The 13,258-nt window shown below is 36.2% G+C and overlaps 1 protein-coding gene across 1 annotated transcript in view; it reads right to left on the bottom strand.

Annotated features, from left to right (window-relative positions):
* The window catches only part of atp10b (ATPase phospholipid transporting 10B), a 46,457-nt gene that overhangs the window by 8,087 nt on the left and 25,112 nt on the right, over window positions 1-13,258 (bottom strand). Inside the window, exons 9-13 of the mRNA XM_067364095.1 lie at window positions 10,943-11,092; window positions 6,380-6,905; window positions 4,647-4,753; window positions 4,435-4,561; window positions 4,142-4,326 (exon numbers count right to left, since the gene is read on the bottom strand). Coding sequence (XP_067220196.1) covers window positions 4,142-4,326; window positions 4,435-4,561; window positions 4,647-4,753; window positions 6,380-6,905; window positions 10,943-11,092 — 1,095 coding nt within the window. The remainder of the gene's footprint in view (window positions 1-4,141; window positions 4,327-4,434; window positions 4,562-4,646; window positions 4,754-6,379; window positions 6,906-10,942; window positions 11,093-13,258) is intronic.

Here is a 13,258-nt window from a genome sequence, read left to right as displayed (position 1 = left end):
CTTAATTCATAATATGAATAATATGTATAGATTATTAAATTTAATTTATTGAAATTTTACTATTAATTGAAATGCGTAAATCTTGAAAAAAAGGCTTACATTTGTTTTTTGTTTTTTTGAGTCTGTTAAATATTTTAGCGAAAACAGGATTCTTTGATGAATAGAACAGCATTTATTTAAAATAGAAATATTTTGTAACATTATAAATGTCTTTACTGCCACTTTTGATCAATTTAATGCATCTTTATTAAATAAAAAAAATCATACTGGCCCAAAACTTTTGAATGGTAGGATACTATATCACTATTTTATTGTATTCTTTTTACATCCATTTTTATTTTAAATGATATAAGAGTTAAAGGGTACCTATAACACCCCTTTTTACAAGCTGTAATATCAGTCTCTAGTGTCTCCAGAATGTGTGTGTGAAGTTTCAGCTCAAAATCCCCCACACATCATTTATTATAGCTTGTCAAATTTGCCCCTATTTGGGTGTGAGCAAAAACACACCGTTTTTGTGTGTGTCCCTTTAAATGCAAATGAGCTGCTGCTCCCCGCCCCCTTTCCAGAAGAGGGCGGAGCTTTAACAGCTCAACAACAACAACAAAGCTGGAGAATCTCACGCAGACAAAATGAGGAAAGTGTTCAGCCTTACATTGTTCAAACCGGAGTCGACACTGATGGAGAGACTCAGGAAGAAGTTACAACTTTTAGACGTTTCTGAATGGTTAGTGGATAAATGTATGGCCCTTGCAGCCATTTGTTGTAGTCCTTAAACAGAGAAAATATCTCCATTTGCATTGAACTTTAAGAGTCGTAATTTTGCAGATGTTGTTTATGCTCAAACAGCAACATTACACACTAACTAAAGCTAAAAAAAAGTGAAATCATAATCAACCACACTTTTAACACACTACATTTTAGACAAGCCAAAAATATGACAGATGTTCTAAGCCAATGAAGCTGTGATGTTAGTAAGTCATTTCCCATCATGCCTTCAGTATGTGGTGAAGATCAACTGCAGCATCTGGCTCTGAAAACTGCAGCTGTTTCGTTATCACAGGAGTGCTGTGGAACACATTAGCATGACGTCACATCAACTACAGCAGCGTTTCAAATCTTATCTTGAACGAGATTACGTGAATAGACAGGTTATCTTGCAATGACAGCATGACCTAATTAATATTCATGAGTTGTGACATCATACTTCACTGCTGGTTTGAGAATATATCTAGGTTAAGGTTACATCCAAATTAAATTTCAGTTGTTGCCCATTTCACTATGTTACATAAATGGCTTATGAGTCTCGCATTTTCCACACAGATTTCTATTTTGGGAATAAACTAAGATATAAGATGGTGACAAATAATCTTGTACCTTAAAAAATACTACTAGGACAACAGAAAGAGAGATGCATAAGATGAGGCATTTCATAAAATGTGTGTAAAACAATATGTGGAACTCTTCAGTAAGGGATTTAATGTTGAAATGAAAGTAGAACGGTTTCCTGCCCTCCTCAGAAGTGTGAAAATGGGATTACAGAGCAGCAATATGAGCCATTCAGAATGGTGAATGCACTTTTTCTCAGCTCTCTTAAAAACAGACTCAGGCAGACATGAAATGAAAAACAGCATATCTGACAAATTGATACAAGCACATTTGTATGTTTGAACGCTACGTAGAAGTTCACTCTTGAGAGGATGAAACCGTGTAACACTGAAGCCTCTGTTGTCCCAGATAAACCATTAACCCCTTTTTTTGTTTTGTGCGGGTTCAGTGTTTTAAATCCCAAACAACATGTGCAACTCATGAAAAACATGCTCATATTCAGATATCTGATATGGTTGATTCTGTTTAAAGCCCCTATTTAATTTTTCTGATGAAGCTGGTTGACCAATTAAGGTCAAATCGGGGCTCGACGTCAACGCTTGTATGGGACGAGTGGATTTTTTGAAGTGGCAAATGAAAGAGAATTTTACATGCCCAACCGGACAAGCAGCCTGATTAAAACATCAATAATAACTAAATAACTAGAGAATCACCAAAACGTGACAATGATTCTGATTTCATTTAATGTAAGTGGCGACTGATAGTGGATAATTATGTATAATGTACTGACAATAACAAGGTTGTGCTGTTGAGGCTTGCACAGCCTCATCTCGAGGAGAAATCGAAACAAATGACACAGCACACTCGAAACTCAGTTTAACATACTGTGGTTAAAATCCAAAATGTGGAGTTTTTATATTTATAACATACGATACAAAATCACCAAGAGTGCCGTCTTCCTGAATACCTCACGATTGATTTCATACGACAGTTCAATAAACAAGTAGTTAAAATTAAGTCACTTACATTTTAGATGTAATATTAGCTGTTTTTGTTCTGTTTCAGCAGCGAAAATAGTTCCAAACAAAGATCACAGCAGAACCATAGCGCAACTCACAGAATTACTCAATACTGAATTATTCAGCGTTTTGAACAAATTGGTTGAGTCGAAGATTCAATGACTCATTCATAAACAACTGTCTCTTTCTTGACTGAATCAGCCATTTGAACGAATCGTTTGAATGAATGACTCAATGACTCACTCATTAAGACGGTCACCTGCCGCCACCTACTGGTGCTTTAGTTTCATGTTTAAAAGTATCGTTCTTTCCAACATTTCTAATTTGATTTGATTATTCTTCTTCCATACAAAACTTTGGCGTGTAACTCGTCCCGCACCATTTGTTAACAACATGCTAATCATGTTGGCATTATGTTAACAATATGCTAATTGTGTTAGCATATTGTTAACTACATGCTAATAGTGTTAAAATCTTGCTAAAAACATGCTAGCAAAATATTATGTTAGAATCATGCTAACAATATGATAACTGTATTAACAATGCTAACAACATGCTAATTGTGTTAGCATAATGTCAAAAACATGTTAATCATGTTAGCATCTTGTTAAAAACATGCTAGCATCAAGCTAATCATGATTTCTAATTTGATTTGATTATTCTTCTTCCACACAAAACTTTGGCGTGTAACTTGTCCCGCACCATTTGTTAAAAACATGCCAATTGTGTTAATGTAATGCTAACAACATGTTAATTGTGTTAACATAATGGTAGTAACATGCTAAGTGTGTTAACATAATGCTAAAACATGTTAATCGTGTTAACATCTTGTAAAAAACATGCTGGCACCATGCTAATTGTGATATCATCATGCTAGCCACAAATGCTAATCATGTAAGCATCATGCTAACATCATGCTAACAACATATTAATCGTGCTAACATCATGTTAGGATCATGCTAACAACATGCTAATCATGTTAACATAATGGTAAAAACATGCTAAATGTGTTAACAGCATGCTAAAACATTGATCATGTTAGTATCTTGTTAAAAACATGCTACAAACAAGCTAATTGTGAGAGCATCATGTTAGCAAAACATGCTAATTATGTTAGCATCACGTTAGATAATGACAACTACATGCTAATCATATTAACATAATGGTAACAACATGCTAAGTGTGTTAACAATGCTAATATATGTTAATCGTGTTAACCCGTGCTAGCACCAATGCTAATTGTGATATCACCATGATAACAACAAATTCTAATCATGTTAATCGCGTTAAAACATGCTAGCGCCATGTTAATTGTGATATCATCATGCTAACAACAAATGCTAAACATGTAAGCATCATCCTAACAATATGCTACTTGTGTTAGCTTCATGCTAACAACATGTAAATCATGTTAACATCTTGCTGAAAACATGCTAGCAGAGTATGGAGCAGTGCAGTTGTGCACAGCAAGCACTCCTCGCTATTTCTTCAAGAAATGTACTTTCTAGTTGAATTTATTGATCAAATTTAAGAATTTAAAATGAAAGATGAAGCATACATTTAATAAAATTAGGGGGGAAATACCCTATATAAAAGGAAATATCACAAATATACAGGTTTAAATATGTCAAAGCTGATAGAACACTGAGAATATTACTTTAGAAAAAAAAACTTTTTTACTTAGACAAGTGAATGACCGATTTACACATGACATGTCGTGCCCTGTCAGATCACTGGAAGAGTGTCTGGTCTGCCCAGTTATAAAAGCATTAGTTAGAGCCTGGCACAATTACCTTCCTGTTTGTGCTGAAGATGAACACCAGGTCTTCATGGTCCAGCAGCTTGCAGGAGTATGCGATGTTGATGGCCGTCTCGGGTTTGTCCCCTGTCAGCACCCACACCTGCATGCCAGCCCGTCTCAGAGCCTGGATGGTTTCTGGGACATTTTCTTGGAGACGGTCCTCAATGCCAGTGGCCCCTGTGGACATACGAGTTAATGTCACAAAACTGTGAATACTTCAGCATGTTTGACTTTGGATGTCTTTGGAAGATGAGGATGACAATCATTAGCGGTGCGCGACTGTACCCATCAGAGTGAAGTTGTTCTCGATGTAGGTTGCAGTGTCCATGAGACGCTCTTCTTTCTCATCGATGGCTGCCAGCGCCTCCTGTCTGATAGCAAACCAGGCCTTGAACTCATTTTCACTGATAACCTTCAGAGAAAAACACAGAGCTTTAATGAGGAACACTGTTAAACTGTTTTCAGATCTTACTGCGTCGATTCTGCAAAACTTCTACCTTTTTGGCAAAGCACAGCGTCCGTAATCCATCCCTGGCGTACATGTCGAGGTCTTTTTGAGTTCTTACAGCAATTTGCTTCGCCACACTATCCACCTGTGACATATCTGTGGAAAAACAAACAACACGCATTACTGGCAGCTGCCAAGCCACTCCCTAGCAGCCAAACAGACTACCCTAGCAACCGTTTAGCAAAAGAACATCATATAGAAATGGGGGTTGGCTCTTTTGATTCATGTTAACAAAAACTGGACTTCCAACATGCTTCACATGCTAGCAGTGAATATCTACATGCTAATAGCAATTAGCTTAGGGTTAAACATGATAAAACAAGTCAAAATGTGCTAACATAATGTTAACAACATGCTAATTGTGTTAATGTCTTGCTACAAACATGTTAGCAAACATGCTAATCATGTTAGAATCATGCTAACGACATGCTAATCGTGCTACCGTCTTGCTACAAACATGTTAACAACATGCTAATCATGCTAGCAACAAGTTAATTGTATTACCGCCTTGTTAAAAACATGTTAACAACATGCTAATCATGTTACCATCATGTTAGCAAACATGGTAGTTGTGTTAACATCTTACTACGAACATGTTAACAACATGCTAATCATGTTATCATAATGCTAGCAACATGCTAATTGTGTTAACATCATGCTACCTACATGCTAATTGAGTTAGTGTCTTGCTACAAACATGTTAACATGTTAATCATGTTAACCTTAATGCTCGCAACATGCTAATTGTTTTAACATCATGCTAACAACACGTTAATCATGCTAGCATTAATGCTAACATCATGTTAACAATATGTTAATTGTGTTAACGTCTTGCTACAAGCATTTTGCTAGCATTTTTTAGCCAAATGCTAACACTATTAGCATTTAGCTAGCATGCTAACACAATTAACGTAATGTTAACATGATGTTAGCATTGTTAACACAATTAGTATGTTGTTAACATGATAAACATGTTAACAACATACTAATTGTGTTAACAATGCTAACATCATGTTAATCATTAGCATTATGTTAACATCATGTTAACATTACGTTAATTGTGTTAGCATGCTAGCTAAATGCTAATAGTGTTAGCATTTGGCTAAAAAATGCTAGCAAAATGCTAATCGTGTTAACAATGCTAAAAACATGTTAATCATGTTAGCATCTTGTTTAAAAATGCTAGCAAAACATGCTAATTATGATAGCATAATGCTAACAACATGTTAATTATGTTAGCATCATGCCACATTGATTACATTTCAACTACAACATATTTCAATGCTGTAGCCATAGCGCATCTCACTGCAACACTCAGTTTAATGCTTTTATATATATAAAAAAAATATTTAAAACAATCTCATAACTTTATTTAACGCAGTTGTAATTTTTAAGTGTAAATTATTTCATTTGATTGCTAAAAGCACAGTAGTGTCTTATTATTCTAACTCAATTTATTGATCAAATTTAAGAATTTAAAATGAAAGATGAAGCATACATACAAGATTAGGGGGGAAATGCCCTTTATAAAAGGTAAAAAAGCCCTCAGGGTAAATATCACTAATATTTCATGGATAAAATTTGAGCCTGTACTCCAATATCAGAATATCATATGATGGGCAAAAGACTTTTGATTACATTAGTGTGAATGGTGAACATTAGTTCATGTTTTTGATCAGGAATTGTCTGATAACACTTCCTGACTCCGTCTTTCATTCTCACCTGAAAACACATTCCCCAGTCTCTCCATGATGGCCGAATCAGCTCCTTTAGTATACATGATGATTTCATTGGTGTGTGGGTGTCGTACTATTATGGACATCCTCCTCCGCGTCGAGTCGAAGGTCAGGACGTCCAGCACCTCAAACTTCAGCAGCGAATCATCAGGCAGCTTGACAGTGACGTAATGAGGAGTGCGTTCCACCATGGTGAACCCATAAGCCTTTGCTGCATGTATCAGAGCGGCCTCATCTGGGCTGTGGGCTTCAAAACACACCTCCTCCGACCTGCGTTTAAACTCGCTCTCACTTGAAATGACCTTCTGCCCTGTGGTTGAGTCGGAGATGTCCGAGCTGTGAAACATGTCAGGATCGTCTTCATCTTTGGCGAACGGATCTGCGAGTGTGTCCCCGCCTCTCCTGAAGAACTTCATGGAGCTGAAGACTTTCCGCAGAGAACCCTTTCTGAACCATTGTCCCATGTTATGAAATGAACCACCTGAGTGTGCAGAGGTACGGCGCCCTTTGACCTGGAAAAGAACATGTGTTTATTTGCTTGACAGATGCTGTATGGAAAAGAGCATTATTACATTTTGTTTTTTTAAGAAAAGCATGTGAGACCGTGCCAAGTTGCGTGCTAATTAAGTGAGTAGAGTTATCACTTCTGAAATGAATATGGCTATTTTTATTGTGAGTGTGATTAATGAAATCTTATTATAAAGTCCTTGTTGGCAGTCTGAAGGTTTGGGATGAGTAATATTTTTTTTTTTAAATAAATAACTACTTTTACTGAGCGAATATGCATTAAATTGATCAAAAGTGACATTTATAATGTTACAAAAAATTTCTATTTTAAATATTAGAATGATTTCTGAAGGATCACGTGACACTGAAGACTAGAGTAATGATGCTGAAAATTCAGCTTTGATCACAGGAATAAATTAAATTTTAAAATATATTAACATAGAAAAGTTTTTTTGAATTTAATAATATTTTGCAATATGACTGAAATGTATTATTTTTTTTATTTTCAGTAAAATAAATGTCACATGTTTTGTTCAATAATATTTTTTTCGTTCTTATTTAGTATTTTGAGACAATTTTATGTCACTAATTAATATTTAGGTAATAATTATTTCCCATTGAAAAACTACAAAAAAATATTTTTGTAATAGTTTTTATTTTTTTCAATTAAAGCTGTATTTCATGTTAAAATAGATACACAGGGCCCTATCATACACCCGGCGCAATGTGACACCAGGCGCGACGTTTTTAGCTAGTTTCAGTTTTCATTTTCACGTCCTGTTGTTTAAATAGCAAATGCATTTGCGCCCATCTGTTCGCCAATGCATGTGCTGGTCTGAAAACGAAGTGTGTTCAGGTACATTGTAGGCGTGTTGCTATTTTGAGGAAACTGAAAATGACACAGAAAGTGCCATTGACCAACAAAAATCTGCTCTAAAGTCAATGGTATTTTTTTTGGTTGTGATTTAAAGAGTGCGTATTATATAATATAATATATAATATGAGCCTATAGGCGGGTGCGCAACGTGCCTGTTACACACACACACACACAGGGACGCTCAGTAGCAAACAAACATGCCAAAATATTAAAAATAAAAGGATTCCTCTTTGGAGAAGCATTCAGTCTTTCTGCTTGCAAACTGCAAAGAGAATGGGAGAGGACACTCTGATTGGTTTATTGCATGTTACACCCAAAACACACCGATGACTCATTAAGAGACTAGGCACAACCCTTTTAGACCATTTTTTTCCATCGTTAAACTAGCAATTCGAATTTGGACACGCCCTAAGTGCACCTGACCATGTGCTTCAGACCATGCGCTTAGATCATTAAAGTAGGGCCAAATGCCTTTAAAGTCTGATTTTTGAAGGCAGATTAGTGCCATCTAGTGTGAGTAACAAAAGAAAAACTAATGTTTATGCCATGTTGTAACCACTAGGTCCCTATATAGCAGTTTTTAGACATAAAAAACATACTTTTATTAGGTTGTGGATTTGTGTATTTATGTAGGTGTTCTCAAAGACTACTTTTTGTCAAGGTTTAGATATTTTTTGTTTAAAATGTTGATTTGAAATGTCAGTTTTTGCATATATTTTACAACAGTCAAACTTCCATATAACATCAAAATTTAATAAAAATGTAACAAATTGAACAGGATTTCTTTATCAGAGCTCAATCAATCTGGGTCTGATCTGATTTCAACCTCTTATTTGAGTCTTCTGTATCAGTTTTGCCATATTGTATATTGTATATAATAGTGTGGTTGTGTCTGTTTTGTACTCTTGTGTAACCTCTTCCTTGCTTTTCCTTGTCTATTTTGCACTTTTGATATTTTTTGTGTGTCACCCCTTCATTGCATCATGGCTGATTTGTAGGTTATACCCACCAAAAATTGCTCTTTTTTCATATTTTTCATTAATTTCCTATGGCGGTCACAACACAAGTGTGTTAGCTTTTTCAATTTTTTCGTTTTTTTTTTTTTTGTGGTCTTATAGAGTTTAGTACCATTCCACTGAAATTTCTTCTTTTTTTTGTTGGCCTAAAATGACCGAACAACACCAGAGGGTTAAATCAGATTTTCTGTATTAACACTAGAAGTCCCAGAGATTTGTAACCCTCCTTTAGCCAAGTGGATGCTAACTGGCTAGTCTTTTGGCTATCATTAGCATCAATTCATGTGTAAATATGGTCATTACCTGAGCAATCTGCAGGGGGGTTGGGGGTGTGTGTGTGAATGGTTGCTTGTGGCTTGTTTGTATGTGTGGGGGAGGGAGGGCTGCTAAAAGCAGAGAACTTGATTGACCATGGGCCGGTTTCAGAAAGGAGGTTAAGTGAAAACTCTGAGTATGTTAACCCTGAAATGAGGGAGTGCAAGTGATGTTTAAAAAGTTAACTCACTCATTCACACTGAAAAAATGCTTTTCATACTAAGTATTTTTTTTATCCTATTTCAAGTAAATTTAAAAAAAAATCTTAAATCAACATGGATTTTCTATATGAGAAAATTATATATGATATTTAGTCTTGTTTCCTGGGGGGATCTAAATTAAGTGCATTTTACTTAAGTAAAATGATCAATATCTGCCAGTGTGGTAATAAAAATAATCTTAATGCAAACGGAAAGTGTTGGAGTGTCTACCCAGGTGAAAAAAAAAGTGCAGTAAAATACACTTTATTTTAGTACACTTTTACACTTCCATAATGTACAGTGCTCTATTTCCATGCACTTATTTTGTACTTAATATACTAAAAGCTCTTCTTTAGTACTTCTTAAGATAATCTTAAGAACATCTAAGTGTACTCAACTAAGCTATTTTGAGACACCATGAATTTGAACTAAAATGTGCTTTTAACATACTATCTCTGTATAGAAAAATTTATTTACTTACCACTTGTAGTACACTTGAACCCATCTTTCAAACACTTTTAAAAATGGACTTATGATGTATTTCAAATATAAGATTAATATATAATGAATATATACAAAATGTATTTATAATATATTGCCAGGCAGTGCCAGGATTGTGAGTGATTGCTGGAATGTACTCACTCACTTTTTAATATTATTTGTAAATATGTGTACAAATGGTTGGTTTCTTTATTTTATTGTGTACTATTTTTATCAATCTCAGCAACAAAGGAAAAAAAAACATGTGTGTTGATTTCTCCCTAAGATGGCAAAGTGAAACACAAGTTTCCTTGAAGTGTCTCAGCATGGCCCCACATTGTTTACATAACAAAAGCAACTGTTCACAGCTGATTAAGGATATTAGCCTAAAGACTTCCAGCCCATCGGCTGTCCTGCGGGTTTTATAGGTAGAAAAGCCAAATGGCTGCTCTCTGGGACTTCTAGTGTTAACTGTGTGTCCTAATAAAACTGAAACAATGCATATATTGAAAGTGAGCCCACGCTCTAACAATCTCGTTCTTCAGGTACTGTGGATCTGCACACATTGTGACTGCCTCTTAGGTTGTGATGGACCTAGGGTGATACAATCATGCTCCATTGGTAATCAACTTAATTAATGTTGACCCAATGTCTTTGAATGTCTCAGTGCTACAGGTCTGAGGCCAAATATAATTTCTACCCTGGACAAAGTACTTTGCTCGGGGTCCTCAAGTGCAATTTGGGAAATTAGCACTGACCAGCAGTGAAGGATACTCAGCTACACTAAACTTCTCTCTCAGACTCAACTCATTACAGACATGTGGGGTGGACTTGGGGGACGCTGTCCGTCCGACTGATGAAAAATCTAATTGCCTCCACCAAGTGAGCCATTGGAGCTTGCTTGAGAATTAAAATGTAGTAATTACAATGCATACCACTGGGCTGCGAAGCACTAGCCAAAGAAGAATTAGTCATGCAGGGGCAGTAATAAAATACCTCTGGGCAACGAGTCTGCGGCCACAGGTACTCATTTACATAATTTACATGGTAGGCTATTATTGTTATTGTTTTGACACGAGGGCAGTTTTTGTGTTGTGAGTCAGAGTCCCCAACCCTCTCGGCTCCAGCAAGGTCAGTGCCGTCCACGCTCTCACCCTCTGTCTCTGGGCCGTCACTGTGGAAACCACCACTGTGTTGCAGATGGCCAAAGTCAAAAAAAAGTCCAGGTAGGGTCCCTTCTGGATGCTCGCCATCTGACGGTCCACCTCCAGCATCAGCTTCCTGTCTGGAACCACCACTGTTTCCTGTTTGAGGAAATACGAACAGTTAGGCGCATGCCCGTTTACATCATGCACAGCAAGACCATGTGGTATGTTTCCATAGGTGGAAAATGACACGATCATACAACAACAAAAGACGCAACATCATACGATGAGGCAGCGGGACGCGAGACAATCTGTACAGTATCAGTAGCCCATGTTTAATGCACCCCAGCAGCCCCATATGTCAACAGATCGAAACATAGCGGATCAGAGCCAGCATTGCTGTGCTCATAACTGACACCAAACTGCTCGGCCATCTGCAGGGCAGACCGTGAGCATGCAGGAGCATGGAAGGAAGATGGGTCAGGGACAAGACGTCAGGAATTATACACTTCAGCTCTATTTTCCCCACGATTACCATGGGGAAAATACAGCAGGATTTCCATTAACTGATAATTTTATCGACTGGGCGTCTGTGTGTACAAAATTAAACTAAATGGATTTCATTTTTTAGATTTAGAAGTCTCTTTTTTGTATGCAGAAGAAACAGAGGTGCTAGAAAAAACAGCAAACATAGTATACCTCAAATAAATCCAAAAATATAAAAAATATGCACCTGCTCACTGTAATGCCAAATGGCGTCCAGCTCCCCCTCTCTGGACGTAATGGGTGGAGCTTGACCTAGTTATGTTTAGGGACTCCTCCCCCCACCCCCAGAGGAAAAAAAGACAAAAACACTGTATGCAATGCGACTACAACTACTTTACCTCTGCTATATTTACAATGTTATCTCATATTTCGCTCTTAATAGTATATTTTTTAACGCATTTTCTCTCTTTAACCAGAAGTATTGTTATAATCACGATCGGAAACAAAAACAGCATTCAATCTTCATCCCTCAGCCCCTATATATATATATATACACATATATTATGTAAACACAAACTTTTATGTTAGATTAATCGCGATTAATCAATTTGACGGCACTAGAACCGCCAGTAGGTGGCGGCAAATCATTGTCTTAACGAATTAGTCATTGAATCATTCAGTCAAACAACTCGTTTAAAATGACTGATTCATTCAGGGACAAAGCAGAATTGACTGAGTGAGCCGTCGAGTCATTCATTAGAATGATTCATTCAAAAACGCGGATTCATTCACTAACGAAACTGAAACTGTGTTGCAAGGAGACGGCAATGGCTTTACTGTTTGGAACTATTTTCGTTGAAAAAATAGAGGAAAAACAGAAAATATTGGCAATATTGTGTTTAAAATGTAAACACATTTGCAAACGTGCGGATATTCTGGAAAACACCACTTTTTTTTTTTTTTTTTTTTGCACCATTCCTTGGTTTTTGGAAGCATTTTCATTAATTTTGGTGGCATTCTTGCCCCAAGCCCATGTTAATTTCTAACCCTGGTGTGTGTACTAGTATTTTTCCCACTTCAATATGATACAATTAAAAAATATTGATGTTCGATACCATGGGAAAAACTGCCATATATATACTGCCATAACAGTTAATTTGTTATTATCTCATAATTGTTTTGATAATTTGGGTAATTTTGTTGTAATTAATGTAAATTAATTAATGTAAAATAACACTGCATAGTCTCATTGTAAAAATGTAATACAGATTAATGTTTACAATTAAAGTTACAAAAGTTATTCAGTCAAGAGCACCGAGTGAGGATTAACATGACAGACAGCAGCAGGTTTATTAGGCTGCTGTCACTTTAAGAGTGTATGCACTGATCCAATATACTGTTACACAACATGCATTTTCTCTCAACTATTTACGTTCCAAAATTGACTGTATTTACCTGTATTTTTAAAGTTGTAGGGTTTTAAGTTAAGTTTTTGGTTGCTGTAATATTACTTTAGTCAATAATAGCAGAAATCAAATGCGTGAGATGCCAGATCTTTGCTTTGGTTACCATATTGTCAATCATCATCACAATTTTGCAAGTAAGTCTGTCTCATATAATAATTTAAGTGATTTGATCACATATTTAAATGTCGTTGTCATTCCTAAAACTGTGTGCACATGGCCAAAATGAATGCCGAGCAAAACAGGCTTCTCGTTTATCTACTAAATTCCCATTACCTCAAAACATCCAGCCAATTTTAGGAGAGCGTGAAAGAGAACTTTCTTTCAAAACAAATCATCCTGAATTCCCAATCTCCACTCTGAAACACAGATATCA

This window comes from Chanodichthys erythropterus, chromosome 1, assembly GCF_024489055.1.
Source record: "Chanodichthys erythropterus isolate Z2021 chromosome 1, ASM2448905v1, whole genome shotgun sequence".
Classification (NCBI taxonomy): Eukaryota; Metazoa; Chordata; class Actinopteri; order Cypriniformes; family Xenocyprididae; genus Chanodichthys; species Chanodichthys erythropterus.
This window is presented reverse-complemented; position numbering and strand designations above follow the sequence as displayed.